This window comes from Rhinoraja longicauda, chromosome 9 (genome assembly GCF_053455715.1).
Source record: "Rhinoraja longicauda isolate Sanriku21f chromosome 9, sRhiLon1.1, whole genome shotgun sequence".
Taxonomy (NCBI): domain Eukaryota; kingdom Metazoa; phylum Chordata; class Chondrichthyes; order Rajiformes; family Arhynchobatidae; genus Rhinoraja; species Rhinoraja longicauda.
The window spans coordinates 29,319,080-29,340,307 of record NC_135961.1 but is presented as its reverse complement, the minus strand read 5'-3'; the positions used below and the strand labels follow the sequence as shown (position 1 = coordinate 29,340,307).

Below are 21,228 nucleotides of genomic sequence, written 5' to 3'. Positions count from 1 at the left end.
CAACCACAGCTGAAGTCAATGCCCTCGGCAACAAAACATCAACAGAGAATACCAACTCAATGTTTAGCGGAGAACCTTTTATACAACAGTCTGCAGTCGGAAATCAGTTTCTGGGATATAATTCTGCACTGCATCCTCCAGTATGTCACAAGTGTCTATTTGCACTAAGCATATTGCCTGGCAGCAAAAAGCAAAATGCAGGAAGAATTCAGCGGGTCAGGTAGAATCTGTGGAAATAAATGGACAGACGACGTTTTGGGTCAGGACCTCCTTCAGACTGATGGAGTAGAATGGAAATAGTTGGTAGGAAAAGGTGAGGGAAATGGCGGGACCAGAGCCGGCAAATGATAGCTGGATCCAGGTAAGGACATAGAAGGGTGCAGATAGTAAACAAGGCTGGCAACAATAAGTGGAGAAGTTAAAAGGATGCAAAGGTGGACAGGCTGCAATCACAGCAGGCATCAAAAGTAAAGATGAAATCTTTTCCGTTGCCCCAATCACCACATAACAACCATTTTAGCAAGGGTCATAAGGTCATAAGTGATAGGAGCAGAATTAGGCCATTCGGCCCGTCGTCTATCATGGCATTCAATCGAGGCTGATCTATCTTTCCCTCTCAACTCCATTCTCCTGCCTTCTCCCATAACCCCTGACACCTGTACTAATGAAGAATCTATCTATCTCTGCCTTAAAAATATCAATTGACGGCCTCCACAGCCTTCTGTGGCAATGAATTCCACAGATTCTCCATCCTCTAACTAAAGAAATTCCTCCTCATCAGGATATAGGCGGAGACAGGAAGATAGAGGGAGAACTGGGAAGGGAGAGGGGAAGAGAGGGACAGAGGAACTATCTAAAGTTGGAGAAGTCAATGTTCATAACGCTGGGCTGCAAAATGCATGAAAATTTGTAATTCGAGAGAAAAGATTGGAATTTATGATCTCATTATGGCATAGCTTACCATCGACTCACTGATTAGGAGGAGTAGGAGAGCTTCTTCAACAATATCCCGTGGGCAGAACAGGCTGCGAAGAAGAGTGGAACTGAATTAGGTCAAGTTCATTCTGCATGATTTCTTCCTTTTATTGTTAAAGCAGAGCTAGTGTCTAAAGATATTATGTATTATTCATCAGTGAGCAGATATATAAACATTATTCTGTACTGTTCAATGAGCATTCTGCGAAGCGGGTCTCCTATTTGTTTGCCACACAATTGGTGATGATTACAAGATACAAGCCCTGTATCTTGTTGAGTACATAAATGAACCATGGGCTGCAGAACAGCTCTGTACAGAGTATAACTCCAGTTCTCATTGCTGCTCCGCAGTGAGCAGCTGATCTCACTTACAAAGAATGTGAGGTGACTGTACCCTGTAGTGTCTCAACGCCCTTGATCCGAGGTTGCACAAATGGAATGGCTACTTTTTTTTCAGTATCCAGTATCCAATAGTAATTCTGAAAGCTGCAGACAATTGCATGTCAGCAAATATCTTTTGAACTTCTAAAGGTGTACGATAGAGAGTATATTGACTGCATCGCAGCCTGGTTTGGCAACTTGAACGCCTAGAAACAAAGGTGATGACAGAGAGTGGTAGACACTGCCCGTCCATCTCACGTGCGGATCTCCTCACCATCGAAGGGATCTAAAGGAAGTGCTGCCTCAAAAAGGCAGCCAGAAACATCAAAGCCCCACACCACCCTGACCATACTCTCATTTCACTCCTGCCAATGGGAATGTGGAAATGTGGTATAGGAGTTTGACCACCAAGTTCAGGAATAGTTTTTCCCAACAACCATCAGGCTCTTGAACACTACCCAATACTACAACTTTGAACAATGAACTGCTTTTGGTTGCACCAAGGACTTTGGGACATTTTTGCAGTAGTATTGAGGTTTTTGCTTTTTTTGAATATTTGTGTATTATATATTCACAAATATGTTTGTGTTTTCAAATCAATTTTGCTGCTTCAAGTAGGAATTTCATTTTTCTGTTGTCTGTACAAATGACAATTAAACACACTTGAGTTGTCCTTTGGTGTCAAATAAGAAGAGGATTTTAAAATATTCTACAAACTAACCATAATACAACTGCAACCAAGAATAGGATTTACTCTCAAAATGTCTTACTATAGTAAATGGCCTATATTAAAAGAGTAAATACAACCTTCTCTGCAAATTTCACTTGCTGAAACATGTTGGTCAGATAGAATGAGGCTTCGGAAATAAATCAACCACTTTTTGGGTAGGTTTGGTGGAAGGATAGCTGAAAGACTCTCAAAGTTTGGAGAACAATCAATTCATATATTAATATTTTATGCATCGATTTTTAAGATGCAAAATCTTTACATTTTTAAAAACAGTTCAGTTTTGGGTCGGCTGCTCTATTTTTGTCACATTTGTTCCTTTACTGTGCATTTCTGTACAAACCACAAGTGAATAATAATTGCTTTGACAGAAAGCTTCAGCAATTTCCATCTACCTTAGACATTTGGTTCCAATTACAATCAACATTACTGTTGTCATTGATCAACCTCTAGTACTCACTATGAATAGTAGTCACAGACTGGGTTGGTGGATTGCTGGAATTAGTTCTATTCTGATTGAAATCAGTCAGGTCAACATAGAACAGCATTTGAGTCTGTTGCTTCTTAATCACAATGCAAGTGCTGTTATTCCTTGCCCAACAACACACTCTCCATTATAGTGAGCAATGCCATATCATTTATTGCATCGGAATTCCAGCAGAAAGTCTACTAAATGACAGCAAGATCGCAAAACAAATTATGGAAACAGCAAAACTAATTAATTCTATGTAACTTACTGGCAAAAGTGAGTTGATCAACTCATTGCTATTTACTTTGTGTATAACAGAAACTAGAGTTTGATTTTGTGATAGTGTTGCAGTCTTGACCTACCACCTAGTTCGAACTTTACTGGACTTTATCTTGCACTAAATGTTATTCCCTTTATCCTGTATCTGTACACTGTAGATAGCTTGATTGTAATCATATATAGTCTTTTCTCTGACTGGATAGTACATATTAAAAAATGCTTTTAACTTTTCCTCAGTACACGTGACAATAATAAATTAAACGAATAAACTAAACTAAAATGTGGGGGATAGTTTAAGAGATGACGCAAGGGAAAAAGACTTCAGTTTGACTTAACCTATTGCTAATGATTTAAAAAATTCAACATCAAGCATTTTGTCTGTAAGTATTGCTTATTACAAATAAGTAAAAATCTGCATTACATACTTGTCTCCTTGGTGGAGTTGAGGACCAGTAGTTAGTGTGTAGCTCACACTTAAAGTAGATCCACTTTCCTCAGTATTGAGATCAGGGGGTGGGTCTGAAAATGGATTCCAGTAACTGTCTTCGCACAGACTGTGAAGAAGTACCTCAGCCAGTTGCTTGGCTATTGTCTAAGAGAGAAGATAATAAATCTGTTAAAAAAAATATGCACAGCACTCTACAACTGACACTCATTATAAAGTGAATGCACCATTTACAATCGCTCAAGAGAATGGATAAATGAACATCTATTTAAGAACACGACTAAAGAAATTACATTGAAGCAATGATACAGATAATCAAATATTCTTTGTTTTCTCTGCTCCTGAGACTATCAGAGTATGATCCTCAACCAATGCTACCTTCATATAGAAGACCTATAAAAATGAGACCTATAACCCTATACTCATCTATTTTGCTTGTCAAGGACAATTGCATAGAAGTTAATTCAGAAGCGTAAATAGCATGGATAGTATTCCTGAAGCACAATTGATGGAAGATGCAACCTGCTGGGTAAAATAGCATTGCAAGGTCAAATGACATTGAGACTCATTTTGCAGTACCGAATGAATGCTATGAAATTCTGTGCCTGGTAGGAATCCCACTGAATTTATGCAATGATCAGAATATTATGAAGTTGCCAGCGAGTTTATAAATGGCCAGAGTATTTCAGTCTATTTCGGTGTTGGAGCAGCAGCGGGAGGTTTCAAAACCTAATCTAAAGAATTTTACTTTGACACTTAATTTTGATTCTTATTCTTGGCCATTTCCTTAAAAAGAGAACCAGTAAAAACAAAATGCAAGTTCTAATTTATTGCAGTATCATAGCGAAACACATTAACAAATACTCCCTGGACATATTCAATGGAGTACGGGAAACCGAGGATATGTTGAACTCAACAAACAATTTTAATGCCTCTTACCTGTATACTTAGTCCTACTTGTCTGATATTTCACTAGAATCCAATCAAAACGCAGCTTCATAAACTCATACCTGAAGCACTAACATCTCATCATTTAAACAACTAATGACCTCTCTGAGTTCCCTGTAAGTCACCCTCTAAGTAAGCGCAATCTATTAGTTTTCCAAGTGAATATAAAGTGTGTGAGGTGTCACAGAAATTAATGAATGCATTCACATGTGCTGCCCAGATACTCATCAGTTCTTGGCAACTGATACTGCTTGACCAATGTGCAACGAATATGAGCTTCTCCAAATGTTATTGAAAAATTATTCCTATCACGGCCCTTGCCAGACAATAGGCATTGTGACATTGAGCCACAGCTTGCATGGCGCATACTGACGACACCAGAACTAGATTCTGTAAAAAGGGCGGTACGATGGCGCAGCGGTAGAGTTGCTGCCTTACAGACTTGTAGCACGGGAGACCCGGGTTGAATCCTGACTACGGATGCTGTCTGTACACAGTTTGTACGTTCCCCCCGTGACCACATGGATTTTCTCCGAGATCTTCGGTTTCCCCCCTACACTCCAAACATGTACAGGTATGTAGGTTAATTGGCTTGGTGTATGTGTAAATTATCCCTAGTGTGCGTAATGTGCGGGGATCACTGGTCGGTGCTGACTCGATAGGCCAAAGGGCCTGTTTCCATGCTGTATCTCTAAACTAAACTAAACTAAAACATTCAACATAGAACAGGAGAGCACAGGAATGGGCCTTCACCCCACAATGTTTGTGCGGAGTGTGATGCCAAGTTAAATCGATCTCATCTGCCTGTAGAGAATCCATATCCCTCTATTCACTGCACTTCCATTTGTCTCTCTAAAAGCCTCTTAAACACAAAGAGCTGGAGATGATTTGCATTGACTCTTGTTGCTGTGAAGTGTTGGTGCAATTGTAAACTTGGTTTTTGCTTTTTATATTTCAATACCTACTCAATATCAATACCCCTCAAAAGTGACAAAGTAGTCGTCCAAACATACCATTCTGAAATTCCGCGTGGCTCTTGTCTCCATTGCTCTTAACATTTCCCGAATTCGTTTAACTCCTTTGACCATGTTCCTGAGAGAAAAATAAATCAAAAAACAAGTCACCAACATGATTTAATGCAATGTTTGCCTACTTGAACTGTTACAACATAGTGTACAGTACGGAGGTAACTCATTTGGTCTGAATATGACATATTTGGACACTGAGAATACTTAAATTTGATTAACATGATTAAACTAAAGTCCAAATTTATTCATAAATAAAAATAATCCCAAATAATACTGTGTAGTGTTTAAAAGTCACAAACATGCTCCTTGCTGAAAAGACGTGACAGAATGTGCCATTGTACTGAGGTCTTGTTGAAGGCATCTTTGAATCCACCACTGAAAGGATCATAAAAAGAAATCGTACTTGGCCATAATTTCCTGCTGTAGCTCTCCAGACTGATCAGACTTGTCCTTATGAGAGGTTATATGTCAAGCTATTACAAATTATAACTTTGCAATGACAGAAACTGTATATCAGAAATTTAGCTAACAGTAAAAACAAGGCAAAAATGACACAAAATACTGGAGTAACTCAGCAGGCCAGGCAGCATCTCTGGAGAACACGAATAGGTGATGTTTCGAGTTGAGACCCTTCTTCAAACTGGTTGTGGTGGCGATGGGGAAGAAAGCAGGACAAAGTTTGGTGAGTGATTACAGGTCGGGGGGGTGATTGGCAGATGTTTGGATAAATGCCAGTGTAGTGGCAACTTCAGTCCTTCCCACTGGTCCTCCACTTGCCACCTTCACGGAGGAGTGGAGTGATCGTTTTCTTGACGCAAACAACAACAGAGAGATCTTCACAACGTTTCAGTTTAATTAGTCGCTTATTGAAGTAGTGATACAAACAGATTAGTATTTCTCCCGTCACATGTCTGGTAAGGATTGTATCCCGCCACAGCGTCTCCGCGACTGACGCATCACATCTCTGCATTCCCAATTATACTCCTAATTCTGGCTCCTCCCAGTCCATATATGCCCATATATGTATTCATCTCACGACAACCCCCAAGTGTCCAAAAATAATACAGCAAGATACAAAATAATATAATATACTAAGACAGCTAGTAAACACAAATGGCTCCTACAGCCAGAGATGAGAAGACAGAAATGTGTGAGATAAGGATAGAAGAGGTCCAATTTCTAAAGCCAGAGGAAGGAATATTGGTGGAATGGGAGGGAGAAGGGAAGAAATGGGTGCGAGTCCAGGCAAGGCACGAGGAAGAAGGTGGGAGGGGAGGGGGGGGGAGAGTTTGTTTATAGGTTAGTTACCTACAATTGGAGAATATTGGAGCATTCATTATTCATACCGTTGTTATAAGCTATCCAAGTGGAGTATAAAGTATTGTTTCTCCAATTTGCGTGCGTCCTCACTCTGGCAGTGGAGGAGTCCCAGGACAAAAAGGTCAGATTAGGAATTAGAAAGGGAATTAAAATGGTTAGCAATTGGGAGATCCAGCAGGCCTTGGCGGACTGAGTGCCACATGAACCTCTGTCTCAGCTGGATGATCTGCTGGAGTCCTTGGATGGATGTGATGGAGGAGGTATCGGGTCAGGTATAAAACAATGTGCTTCATTGTAAACAATTAAATTGAAGCAGTGAAAAATTAACAATTTGAGCATGAAAATAAATCAGAGAATCTAATGTTAAATTGAGCAGTGAAAGGTGAAGAAAGATGGGATTGACAGAAAAAAATGGAATATTTAAAAAAATCAACCACAATTAAATCATGAAGGAATGATACCCTCCATGTGTAATTGTTAATTTTCAGTACTGGATAGGCAGTGCCTAGCTCTCAGCATATCATTTTCCATGTTTAACCTTGCATCTGCCCTCAAATTAAATTGCTGTGGCACAATTGCCATGAGCCACATTGATGTTTTGATAGCAAATTATGGGTCAATGACTTGTGTTTTCATATATCAGAATTTTTTTCACTTGTCCTTGCTCCAAGGACATTGTACATTTGGCCAAGTACATTTGTTAACAAAAAAATTGTTCAAATGACCTCCCAGGGATTACTATTAAAACACAAAGTACGTGCTATAACACCAGGATAAAAGCTCAACTAAGAAAACCAAGCCTAAAGCCAAAGTAGTATCTAAACTGCTTAAACATACTTATGCTGTAGGACAATAACTAACTCTATATTCAATAATAAGCTATGTACTTTTAACAAGCACATAAAAACTAATCGTGTAGATGCCAGTATATCATTGGGGTTATCAAATGGGCACCTCCCTTCACTGGTGTTTCATTGACACATCGGGGAGGCTCAACAGTTAGTTCTGGCATCCTAGAACCACCCCATCAATACTTGCTCTCACCACCTATGTTACCAGTATCCACTAAATAAGGAAACTACAAATGATTAATTCACTCAAACAAATGCTTTGTTTAGATTACACCACAAGAGAATAAGGGAGCCACTTGTTACAAGTAGATGGAAGACCACAGATACATTTTCTGGGATGCTTACCTCTTTTTGAAATAGGCCACATAAGCACTTTGCAATGCAGCTTCAAGAAAGTAAGTAAGCTCCATCTCCAAAACTGGAGCAATCCCCTTGATGGGTCTCGACTGGGTGTTGACCATGGCCTTCAACAAGTAAAACAAAATAGGTATTTAACATTAAGTGAATTGTAATACCTAGTTATAATTTCCAAGAGAATGCTTCTGCAGTTTCATCTTCAGGTATACAATGGAATTTGGTCTGAGCACTATTTGGTGGGGGGTGAACTTGGTTTATGCTGCTAACATGCCAATACAAAGTCCAAGCCTAGCACTCTGATTCACCAGTGACTATGTTTGGTTCTCACAGAAGGCTACATGGTTAAGAAATATGTCATGATTACAATTAAGATGGAGGATGGAAAAATGATGTAGAGAGAGAATAAAAAGTTCATTTTCTTGATCAACCTCCAAGTGAGGTAACAGACAATATCTCGAATGACGAATTCAAAATCACTTCTAAGGCAGACAAAAACACTGATTGTAGCTAGTTATATTTTTCTGTGAATTTCGCATCACTTTCTATTGAACATTAATAGATCTCACATGTAACAAACACGAAAGATGCAAATAAGGTGCTTTTTCACTTCATACCTCAATGAGTATTATTGCACCAGTTATTTTTCCACTACCTCAGATTACAACAAATTTTGCACCATTCTGCAATTTTGCCTTCCTTATTGTATTGATTGCTGAATCTATCTGAATACTGTTTACTCTCTGAGATTCGTGCAAAGAATGAATTTATTTGCACATATGATATGTGTATATGGCAATAAATTAATCTGATATATTCAGAGTAGGTGCAGACCAGCTGCAATGTCTTGGAGTCTTTAAGTGGCTATTTCATGTAGCTTCCTGATAGTGAAAAATGGACTTGCAAATCACCAGCCTTAACCCAAATCCAAAAGGATGAAAAATTGTAATCCCATTGCATTGCTCAGTTGCTTGAGCCTCCTAGTTTCCTCTGCCATCCTCACTCATTCTCATTTTCAATTTTGTGAACAAAAGAAAATTAAAAAGCATTTTCCTTACCCGCTCCACTTCTTGTAAGTAGACCAGAGCAATATCACCAGCTTTCTCAAAACAGGACATAGTTTCCTCTTCTCGTTCAAACAGACGAACCCTTGAGGTAACAGATGAAGCCAGACGTTCAAGAGACAAGCCTGAGAAGTGAATAAAAAACTATTAATAGATTTATCTGACTGAAGAATTCACATCTTTTTGTAAGTGTGGCCCACAGATGGCAAAAAAAAGAGCTGAGTACAAAGTATTTTAATACTGGAGAGATATTGTTTACATAAAAAGTATGTCAAATCACATAACATTTTATCTCCTTATCTAGTGGATGTACTGCATAGTAGAAAACATAATATATTAGAAAAACTATTTTAAAGAAAACTGATTCCCAAGAGTGTAACATAAAAAAACAAAATTTCTGGAAATCTGAAATATAAACAGAAAATGCTGGAAGCACTCAGATCAAGTCACATCGGTGAAAAGAAAATCAGAATCAGGTCAAGCTCTGATGAAGTGTTTTTGATCAGAAACATTAACTCCATTTCTGTTTCTCTTTCCAAAGACCGGTTGAATGTTTCCAGCATTTTCCAATATCAGTTTTGCTTTATGCCAGTGCAATTGAAACCGTAAACTTTGTTAGTGAAATTGGAGTCCACATTTAGCTACTCAGCTGAAGATTAAATATCTCAAAATATTAATTGAGACTTATTAAATGTAAACAATTGCGTTTTGGTTCAAAACTCTTGGCATTTTTGAGTGCAGTAACTCCAATGGAAAATTATAGATGGGGCCAGGGACTGCCAATGTTTGAACAGCTTACATTTAATTTCCAATCTCACACATGAGAGGCTTCTTGCACAAGGTACATAATGAAAGTTGGCATCCATGGAATCCTAGCTCAGTAGGAGCCAGGGCCCAGAGAAAGGATGAAAGAAAACAGTGTAAAAATAATGTGACAGATCTTTCAGCGTTCAAGTGGTCTAACAGCATTTTAAGTTTTGGAGAACTGTCGTACTTCAAGAAAGTGTCATGCCGAAACCACTTACCAATTTACAATAGGGCCCAATAATGTAGAAATAACCTCTCTTCATCATAATCTGTAGATCTTCACAATGCCATTGTGTAAATAATTTGTAACATTATAGTTAGAACATGGGACATTACTTCAGAACATAAGCATTGCCTCGTTAAATTACTTCGTTTTGTTTTTCATGGTACATTTCTAATTCTCCTCACCTCCACAAGGCTGCCGAGTTCAACTGCATTCTTAGTTGGCATTTTCATGTCAACAGCAAAGACAATCTGATTAAATTATAATTGTAAATATCCATGGGACCTATGCATTGATCTATAACCGTTGTAATCTGACTGTCAATACAAGTTACTATGGCAGTGGTAACATAGTTTATGAATCAAATCACTTCCGAATGATTTGTTTCAACATGTTTGCAAAAAAGATTTTTTTTGCCATTTCAATGAATTTAACAGCATACAAAAATGACTTAACAGATTGCAAAGCCTCTCCTCTTTAAACAGAAGGCAATTAATTCTGCAAAAAAAACCATGGGACAACATTTACTTTAGAACTGTAGAAGGTTGGCTTAGTCTCAAGAAAATCAAGAACATTAGGATTATTGAAAAATAGGAATATCCACTTTTACTTCTTGAATGGAGAGCTATCAAAGCATAACTAAGAACTGTATTCTTGTCACTGAAAGCAGCAAACTCTCCTTGGAAACAATCAAACCGAATGATCTGATGACTTGGACAACATTTCCACCAGGAACGTTGAATTTGGTTGCAAACAAAACATGCTCTGATTATGGGAAATGGTTCCTGATATTACCATAATTCCCCTTCATTTCATAAATGTGACTTTTCTACTTGTGATTGCAACATGTACGGCACAAACATTTGACTAAAGCATGGATCTCCGAACTATGGTCCACGGGCCACATCCGGCCCGCGGGCCACATCCGGCCCGCCACGAGATTTTATCTGGCCCGCGGCAAGCTCTTAGGGGGAGGGGACTGTAGGCAGAAGCTGCCGGTGAAGGTTCACCGGAGAGCGGATCGCCACCGACCCAGAGCCGGGACAAGGCGACAGATCGCAGCACCCCCTCGCAAACAACAAACCCAAGGAAACATCCCTCCTCGCCGCCGCCGCCGCTCACCCCGGGGAGAGAGGAGGGGGGAGAGAGGGGGGGAGAAGTCAGGGTAGAGGGAGCAGCGGGTCAGAGTGGGAACGCGGGGAGGGGGAGGGTTCTGGTTCTGGTTGATTACTGCGAAAACACCTCATAAGTGGTTATCTCGTGCAAGTGAAGGAGCGCCGCTACTTGCGGGTGCTGCTCCCTCCCTCTCCCCCTCCCTCTCCTCCTCCCTCTCCCCCTCCCTCTCTCCCCTCCCTCTCTCTCTCTCTCTCTCTCTCTCTCTCTCTCTCTCTCTCGCTCCCAAAGCCAGCGAGATCTGCGCCGCTCCTCCACTCTTTCCTATGGCCCCGTCTACCTCTAACGTAGCGAAATAAGAACAAACACAAGTGATAAAGTTGCAGCAAATGACATGTAAAAGCACAAAATCACATTCATTTTATATAAATGAATACATTTCAGCCTCTGATGTATGACTTACCCTCAGCTATCTACAAAAGTCAGGTTTTCCAATCTGCTAATTATTTCATTATGAGGTTTCCAGATGCCAGGAACAATCCCTTACGAAATGGAAAGCTATAGCTGCCACAAGTCATTGATTACTTTGGAATTGTAAAAGCATAGTTTGAAAACTATAATACAATAAATAAATAAATCAATTTTACTTCTACGCTCTAAAAAACTTTTTTGTGGCAATCTTTAGGGATTCTTTATTACACTGTAATAAAAGCTTGCAAGCATGTGAGGAGCTTTGTTTCAAGAGGCTTTTATCTCAAAATGGATCCGAACAATTGGAATTGTTAACTCCGCAAATCCATTTTTAATTTCATATATTTTTCTCTGCTGTGTTTGCTCAGCATGTAGTGCATTAGATTGAGCTGCACCAAAAACAAAGAAGCATCCTCAGCATTTCCATTGCAACCTTTATTGTCATCATAGAGGGGGACTTTAAATTGTTTGTCAAGCTTGCTGCAAGTGGCAATGATGACATGTAAACCTATCGAAAAAACACACAAAAATACACATTCATTTTATATAAATGAATACATTTCAGCCGAACTGATTTCATTAAAAATTACCAAACAAACCAATATACGTTCATGAAAAGGTGGGGAGGAAGGGGACGAGCCCGCAACATTGCAATGCGAAGTTGCCCTGCAATATATTTGCCAATAGGCAGATAGAAATGGCATCAAAATCAAGTTGAATCTGTATCTGAAACAGAATTAAAGGGCTGCGGGGAGGGGAAATAACTAGACCCACCTGTTGAAGCAGAGGTTTGTCCACATTTTCAAGTCATTCTGTGTCACACTGCCCAGCGGTTATGGCACCACTGAACAAAATATTTGAGTTCCAATCCCTCCACTACGAATAGCAAAACTAAATGTTATTATTGTAGAAACAACGAACTGCAGATGCTGGCAGATGCTGGTTTACACTAAAGATATACACAACGTGCTGGCTGGAGTAACTCAGTGGGTCAAGCAGCGTCTCTGGAGAAAAAGGATTAGTGACGTTTCAGGTCGGGATCCTTCTTCACCCATCCTTTTTTTCCAGAGAAGCTGCCTGACCCAGAGTTACTTCAGCATTTTGTGTCTATCTTAAATATTGTAATTTGTGGGTTAGCACAATAAAAACCATGGAATGCTTCAAAGTCATCCTTAAATATATAATGGTGATATATCTTTGACAAACTTGGCAAAGAATTGCAATGTCATGTATCTGAGTTGTGAGATTGAGAGTGGAGGTTACAATCATTGAGCCTCAATCATGGATTGTGTTCAAGAAAGTTGATAGGACCATGGAGAAAGTAACTGTGCTCCTATGCTTCATTAATTGAACAATCTATAAATATTATATAATATATATTACGAAACTCTCTGTTTGTTTGTGTGTTTTATTAATTGTATATTATTTGGGGCTTGACACAGCCAAAACGGTACACGATAGCGTGACAATTTTAGGCCCACCTTACTCACCATTGTCCTGGAGTTTCAATAAATGTTATATATTTTTTTAATTCACTTTTTAATCTTTCAAAATCTCTTTTTAAAGTTTAAAAAATCACTTTTCTCTCCCTTTAGCCATCACCCGCATATGACGTCACAATGGGAAGCCCGAGTCCACGCCTGCGCAGTCGAGACTCTGGCTGCAGCGCTGGCGGCACGGGGCCGAGGTGAGTGGCACCCTCTCCCCTTCTCTGTCCCCACTCACCCGCCTACGGCCCTGGGACACACACCCCACCCGGGAGGGGAGTGGGGTGGGGGGGGAGGGAACGAGTGGGGGTGGGGGAGGGGAGGGAAGGGGGGAGTGGGGGGGGACTGGGGGAGGGGGTTGTGAGGGTTGGGGGGAGGGGAGTGGGGGGGGGAAGGGAGAGGGGATGGTGTGGGTGAGTGGAGGGGGAGGGAGGAGGGATGGAGTGGGTGTGTAGGGGGGATGAAGGGGGGATGGAGTGGGTGAGTGGGGGAGGAAGGTGGGGGGATGGAGTGGGTGAGTGGGGGGAGAAGGATGGGTTATGGAGTGAGGGGGAGGAGGGGATGGAGTGGGGGAGGGGGGCGGGCAGTGGAAGTGGGGGAGGGGAGGGTGCTACACCAATGCAGGTGAGCTTTGGGCCCAACGGATGGCTGTCGCCGGCACTCCTGATATGCTCCTGCCGCTCACCCCCACGTAGGGTCCATTATTGGCTACAACCTCCCGTCGACGCCCGATTGGCCCAGGTCCCCACGTCGGGTCGAATGATTGGCTCCGACCACACGCTCAATGCCTGATTGGTCTGGGTCCCACGTGGGGGGAGTGGTTTCTTCCCGCTCAAAGCAACTGCCGTCGCAGTCGAGCTGACGCCGCTGCTGAATGAGGGCACAGTCTCGAGGATCTCCAAGAGAGGATTTTAACCATAAAAAGCAAAAACATTCCAGATAAGATTTATTTTATTTTAAAGAAAAAAATGCCATTTATTTTAAAGAACAAACGCGATTTTACGATGGGAACCCAACGAGGAATGGACCCAATGGGTCCACTTAGTCTAGTATCATATAAAACACTGAACACATATATTTAATGGCTGGATTATGCCCAGTACTTGCCCACACAATAACTGAGAATAAAACCATAGAAGATTTTTAGAGCAGAGGTCACCAAATCTACTGCTTTTCAGTCTTGCACCCCATCCTACATTCTATAAAATATAGTTGTTTAATCATGGTTAACTACTGCTGGAGTCAAATACCATGCACACGATGTCTGTGCCAATTACGATGCTAAGTCCAACTAATCCCTCTGCCTGCACGTGATCCATATCCCTCCATCCCCTGCATGTTCATATCCAAACGCCTATTAAACATCATATCTGGTCCCACCACCACTCCACCAATCTCGATAAAAGACTTAGTTTGTACATAATTTTAAAAACTTTTCCCCTCGCACCTTAAAGCCGTACCCTCTAGTGTCTGACATTTCCACTCTGGGAAAAAGATTCTGACCATCTACCAAGAGATACAGCCCTTTGGCCCACCGAATCCACACTGACCATCAATCAGCCATTCACACTATGTTATCCCACTTTCTTATCCACTCCCGACACTCTAGGGGCAACTTACAGAGGCCAGTTAACTTACAAACCCGCACGTCTTTGGGATGTGGGAGGAAACCAGAACATCCGGAGTAAACCCATACAGTCACAGAGAATTTGCAAACTCTACACAGTGTGGCACAGTGGTGCCAGCAGTAGAGTTGCTGCCTTACAACGCCAGAGACCTGGGTTCGACCCTGACTATGGGTGCTGTGTGTATGGAGTTTGTACATTCTCCCTGTGACTATGACTAAAGCTGAGATTCATTATCTTTTCTGTAAGGCCACAGGAAACTAAATATTTTTGGAGAATAGTTCCTAAGAAAATAATAAGAGGCAATTTATATTAAAACAAATATTTTCTAGTTTAAAAAGTATTACATACTGTAGATCTATTCCCAATCTTTAATCTATATCTCCCCAGATTCCTCATTTGCTAACTCTGTTACAATTGCCAAAATCTTTCATATAAGTGCCCCTAATCTATGCGAATGCCAGCAAGTTTCTGCTCTGTTGCTGAACTCTTTCCAAAAATGCTGCCTGACTGATTATTTCCCTGCTGATTATTTCCAGCATTTTCCACTTTTATTTCAGATTTTTAAATACTCATCAAATTTACAGCCATCCAATTAGATACTTTAAAATATTAAATTTATTAAATGCAACTCGCATTCAACAAATCAGGAATGTCACATTTTATTGCTGACTAATATATTTTAAATTAATGATTCTCAGATTTCAAAAGAATTGATGTTTTAGAAGGGAGAAGAGAATTGAGCAACAGTGGACCAATCGAACAAGCCTGGGTACAAGGAACTGCAGATGCTGGTTTACAACAAAAAAAACACAAAATGCTGGAGTAACACAATGGGTTAGGCAACATCTCTGGATAACATGGAGAGGTGATGTTTCAAGTTGGGTCTGAATAAGGGTCCCGACCCGAAACGTCACCTATCCATGTTCTCCAGACATGCTGCTTGACCCGCTGAGTCACTCCAGCGCTTTGTGTCTTAATCTAACAAGGCTCCTGCATTAACTACTTTCCAAACCTATTGTACAGCATAAATATTTTAAAGGACTAAAGAATTGTGTTTTCAGTTATCTGCTCAGTAATTCCTACCACAACGCAAGGACTCTTGTGGTTTACCCACCTTTGAGTTCTGCTAGACTTTTTCAAATTATTTGCCGTGACTCAGGTATCTAACAATTATTTCACATTACCTAATACACTTACATTGTTATATCTATGTTAATTTGCAAAATCAATAAATGGTTAAACTAAAAAAATGATGGAAAATAGATGTTGGGAACATGATGGTCGATTAATCTATAGCATGAAATGTTGCAGGACCCACTAAATTACTGTTGCGATCTCATTAGCATGGTGTCAATGACCAGTCAGCATTAAAAGTACCGCCTACTGCCTTATTCTGCATCCACAAGAACTGAAGCTATCTTGCATTGACTGAAAATGTATGAACGCATCTATACCTGTCATTCCACAAGACACTAGAGTTTGCTGGAAGTTCTAACAGAGTAGAAAATAAAAACTACCAGGTACCCTAGTTTATTGATGAGGCTCTGAGCCTGTGGTTTACAGTGAAAACGTTTTCTTTCAGTAAGGCTAGAAAGGTAGACTGTGGAGTTGGGAGAAAATGAGGTCAATGCTAGAAGTTAAATCCCCTGATAAGGATGCAATGCACTAAAATTAAAAAAGACCTCTACTCTGATCAAGATTACCTTTTTACATTCCCACATCCCTTGTTACACCAAATGGATCACCACTGTCACTCACCTAGCAACTAATTCATAAACCCAGTCACATCCTCCCACTCTTACCTCTTCTCTTACCTCACAGCTTCCACACTTGACAGTGTCTAGTGAAATCCAAATCTAGTGAAGGATGCTCACCATTACACCTCATTGTCTGCTGGCGAACATGGACTTTTGGTGATGGGACAAATTTGGAAGGGTGATCACTGATCAGCATGGAGGAGTAAAGCTAAATGGCCTGTTTCCACGCTTGTGATTCAATGCTGAGACTCATAAAAAATGAATTTTGGTACCTATGCCCAACTCAGCTTCCACATAACATTTCCTCTTCATCCTAAAACATCTTTAATTTACAAGTAGATGATGCAAGCTTTTCCTATACATTTCTCTATGTCTTCCAAAAGAACAGAATAAACATTTCTTCCATTTAGACAACATTGTGAAAAATGCTATTTGACACTATTATTATAAAATCCACAGCTTCAAATCACTGTCCTATAAATCAATCTATAGCCCAAAGACCCTTCACCTTGAGTCTTTAGATGCCCAGACAGAATGTCGATATCAGTGAATGTTGGTGGGCTAAGCCAGCTCCTACACATGCTGCAATACGACTACAGAAATATTCCAGACTCTTTTTTGATGCGTGATTTTAATATTCTTGATGGCATCAACCCAATTTAGTTCTTTACTAGTTTAACCTAGTTCTTTAAACCAGTCTAAGGTAAAACTACTGGGGAGGGAGGAGGATGGGGGTGGGGGAAATCATTGAATGAATCTAAATTAAATCCAAATCATTAATATCACATTTGAAGAATATGTTGCTGATTTCTGACTTGCTCCTGATTGGACTTCTTTAGACAGCAATAAACATACACGTTGTGTACAGGCCTATAGTGCCATCTCATGGCAAAGAACAGTTTTTTTCAAAGGTTATCCTGCTTTTAATCTCACTACAAATGGTATCTGATCTATAGCATCATTCAAACATTCAGCATATCTTAGTAAAGCATCAACCTCTTGTTGCTGCTTGTTGTTTGTTAACAGATAAATTAATAAATTATCTGTCTGGTATTGATTAAAAAAATGCTATATTCTCAGAACTGTTGGATAGAACAAGCTAGTTTTTGAGCAAGCCATCTGAAAATGTAGAATGCCAACTGAATAACAAGTATAAATAGGTAGAGAAACCAAAAGATATTAAACCCAAGAGGCAGATCTGAAACTTGCTAGACAAACATTAAGAAAATTAGAAATTTGATTACTGGCAAGTGTGAACATATTCATTTATATCTAGTGAACATGCCAATTAATGAATAGTCTTAGTGAAGCAAGCAATTTATGCAGTGTGTTTTCAGGAGCAGCATGAAGTGCAAAGTGTACATACCGTTTAAAGACTTTGTCTCATCGCTGTGGTTTCAGTGGCGAAACAGGTTGTCCGTGCTAAAAAAATGGGAGAGCAGTGGACAGATAGCAAGATTAAGCAACATTTATAACAAGAATTTTTGATTGCAAGAATAGGGTGGATTTTTTAAGCACAGAAAATGTATGATTTTCATAAATCAACAATGCAAATAGAACACCTGTTGCTAATAAGCAAAGGCTGGTAGCAATTACATGCAGAACAAAAATCATCCAAGGTGTCAGAAATAAAACTTTAAAATAGCATGTGTGCTCCAATCATCTGAAAACCACAGTACCCATCAATTTTGTTTAGACACATAGCAAGCTGGTGAACAAGACTTTTAACTTTTCAATAACATTAAGCAGTGGAAGATGCAAGTAGCTGTTAGAAATGACAAAAGAGAATATTTTATCTCTCCGTATTCAAGGACAGAGCATAGATTACATAAACCAAAGAACCAAACACCAGTTTATAAATGTATTTTCCATTAATTCTAATTCTTTGCAATAACATATCATGAGATGGTGCAGCAAAATATCAAAAATACCCTTCATTATCAACTGGGGGCAATTTGAAACTTACAATAAAACAATGTACATATGATCAAGTGTCCAAGCTAAAATGTTTTTTGTTAATCTGAAGAAGGGTTCAAACCCGAAACGTCACCTATTCTTTTGCTCCAGAAATGCCAACTGACCCACTGAATTACTCCAGCATTTTGTGTCTTTCAAGCTAAAATGGTATTTCCATTCTCCCTTATACAAGCATAACCGAAACATTAAATTATCAAATCTGTAATATATTTCATATAAAAGAGCCTTACAATGCAAGAACGAACACGCACGCGCACACACACACAAACACACACAACGAGCAGAAGAATGTGATCAGGTCTCAAGGCTGCCTCATCATACAATTTGATCATGGCCAACATATGCTGGTATCAATCCCCCTAAAATATCTTTTTTTTAATAAATGTCAATGTTACCTGAATTGGTCAAATGGCAGAGCCTATGTACAATAGATTTATTGAAGGTGTGCCTTTTACACAAAAGGAGAACATGGCAACCACCTCCTCATCACCCTATGCAGATTTGCTGCCTGATGAATTTCTGCTTGTTGTCTGCTTCTCTTCACTGGCAAATTTCACCTCTCTGCCACTATTTCGACATCCTTCTCTCCTGTGAGCTACAACGAAAACTCCTTTCATTACTGGAAGAACTACAGCTGTCCCATAACAATATCTTTGGGAGAATACCACCGTGGATAGAGCATCCTATTTTTCTACTTGGCCACAGTGCTCCACATCGGTTCTTGATCAACACTACTTGAGACTTTGGCTGCAATTAAAAGTCATTAAATGAGGTTTCTACTGTAACATAAATAAAACATGGCATTTTTTTCAAGAAATATGCAGATTTTAAGCTTTTGAAAGAAAGAAATTGTCATGTACACAGTTTCCAAAACAACAATCATCGTCATACAACATTAGTCATTCGAGGCAAAAATACATCAAACTCAAGATTAACTGCGCAAAGCTTTATGTACTATTCTTCTATTGCCTTTATAAGAAAAGTGACAACATCATTAATATGTTTCCTTCAATGTGACACGTAAATATTGTGATACAAGACATTGCTCTCAAAAGAGATTATATCTTTCAGTTGTGAGCTTTAAATGCCGCAATCATATCATTTCACTTCACATCGGACTTTGACAATATAATAGTCTTTTTTTCACTCCGATCTGAGAGCAATATAGAATTGTTATTTACTTGCTCATTTCAGATCAGAAGCAAAGAACACTGCTGATGTGATCAATGCAGGCATCATTTTCGATTAAAATAAAAGTTGCTGATTTTTTTGGCTCCAAAAATGCAATCTAATGAATCTTAAACCTTAGAAGTTAAAGCCTGTTCATATTGATGTGATGCAACAGTGCTCAGGATGATCCCACTCTCAGTATGAAGCCCCATTCAGCCCAGTTTGCCAAATGTCATAAGGTCATAAGTGATAGGACTCGAATTAGGCCATTCGGCCCATCAAGTCTACACCACCTTTCAATCATGGCTGATCTATCTTTCAATAGACAATAGACAATAGACAATAGACAATAGACAATAGACAATAGGTGCAGGAGTAGGCCATTCAGCCCTTCGAGCCAGCACCGCCATTCAATGCGATCATGGCTGATCACTATCAATCAGTACCCCGTTCCTGCCTTCTCCCCATACCCCCTCACTCCGCTATCCTTAAGAGCTCTATCCAGCTCTCTCTTGAAAGCATCCAACGAACTGGCCTCCACTGCCTTCTGAGGCAGAGAATTCCACACCTTCACCACCCTCTGACTGAAAAAGTTCTTCCTCATCTCCGTTCTAAATGGCCTACCCCTTATTCTCAAACTGTGGCCCCTTGTTCTGGACTCCCCCAACATTGGGAACATGTTATCTGCCTCTAATGTGTCCAATCCCCTAATTATCTTATATGTTTCAATAAGATCCCCCCTCATCCTTCTAAATTCCCTCCTAACCCCATTCTCCTGCCTTCTCCCCTTAACCTCTGACACCTGTACTAATCAAGAATCTATCTATCTCTGCCTTAAAAATATCCATTGAGGAAATGAAATTTTCTCTCCAATATGACCCTCATGGTATTCAACAGAGTTCTGCCAACATTCATAGATAACAGCCCAATAAAATGAAAGCTATTCTATTTCATTTAATAATACAATATAAAAGCTGAAACAATAATCTTTTCACACACTGGTATGAATATTTTAGCACAAAATAGCAAACAGTTCCTGTCTTTTATGCCTGACAACAATTTACTAATTTTCTCACGTAATATAACCAAATTATAAAGCAAGACATTACTTCTGTGTTCTTTTCATAAACCAGTTTTGTTTAAATGAATGATGAGAATATAAAAAAATAGACAATCTTAGTAAGGACTACATGATCAATCTGTTAGCAATATATAACCCAAATTCTAATGATTAAATACTTAACATTGTATCTATTTCATTAGTTGATTGCTGTTGTTAAATCCATAGAAAATATCCAGTGATGGAATGTTAGTCAAAAGACAAAGTGCTAGAGGATCTCAGCAGACCTGGCAGCATCTGTTGAGGGAAATGGACAGATAATGGATCAGTCTGACCAATGATCCCGATCTGAAATGTCACCTGTCCTTTTCCTTCTACAAATGCTTTTTGTTGCAGATTACAGCATCTGCAATCTCGTGTCATGTTAGTGTTGACTAAGTTGATAGGTCTATTCTTCCTGGTCTTCCACCTACCCATGTTCATCTCAGCAATCCCAAAAGAATAGAGTCTAAGTAATGAGCTCTGTGACCTAAAATAAGCAAGAACCCAAATTCAATGCTTAGACTTAATTGAGGGAGTTAATCCTAATGAATGCATCTGGAAAATCTCTCGATTTAGTCTGAACATTAAGTTAGCGTGAAGATCAGGAGCAAGTGCCCAAGATTTTCATCCCAAATATCTATTCCTACCGGAA

At 39.6% G+C, this 21,228-nt stretch overlaps 1 protein-coding gene across 2 annotated transcripts in view; it reads right to left on the bottom strand.

Annotated features, from left to right (window-relative positions):
- The window catches only part of LOC144596562 (tetratricopeptide repeat protein 7A-like), a 176,848-nt gene that overhangs the window by 143,766 nt on the left and 11,854 nt on the right, over window positions 1-21,228 (bottom strand). For both annotated transcript variants that reach the window (XM_078405014.1, XM_078405015.1), the window contains exons 4-8: window positions 8,836-8,966; window positions 7,769-7,887; window positions 5,238-5,316; window positions 3,257-3,423; window positions 962-1,025 (exon numbers count right to left, since the gene is read on the bottom strand). In XM_078405014.1, coding sequence (XP_078261140.1) covers window positions 962-1,025; window positions 3,257-3,423; window positions 5,238-5,316; window positions 7,769-7,887; window positions 8,836-8,966 — 560 coding nt within the window. The remainder of the gene's footprint in view (window positions 1-961; window positions 1,026-3,256; window positions 3,424-5,237; window positions 5,317-7,768; window positions 7,888-8,835; window positions 8,967-21,228) is intronic.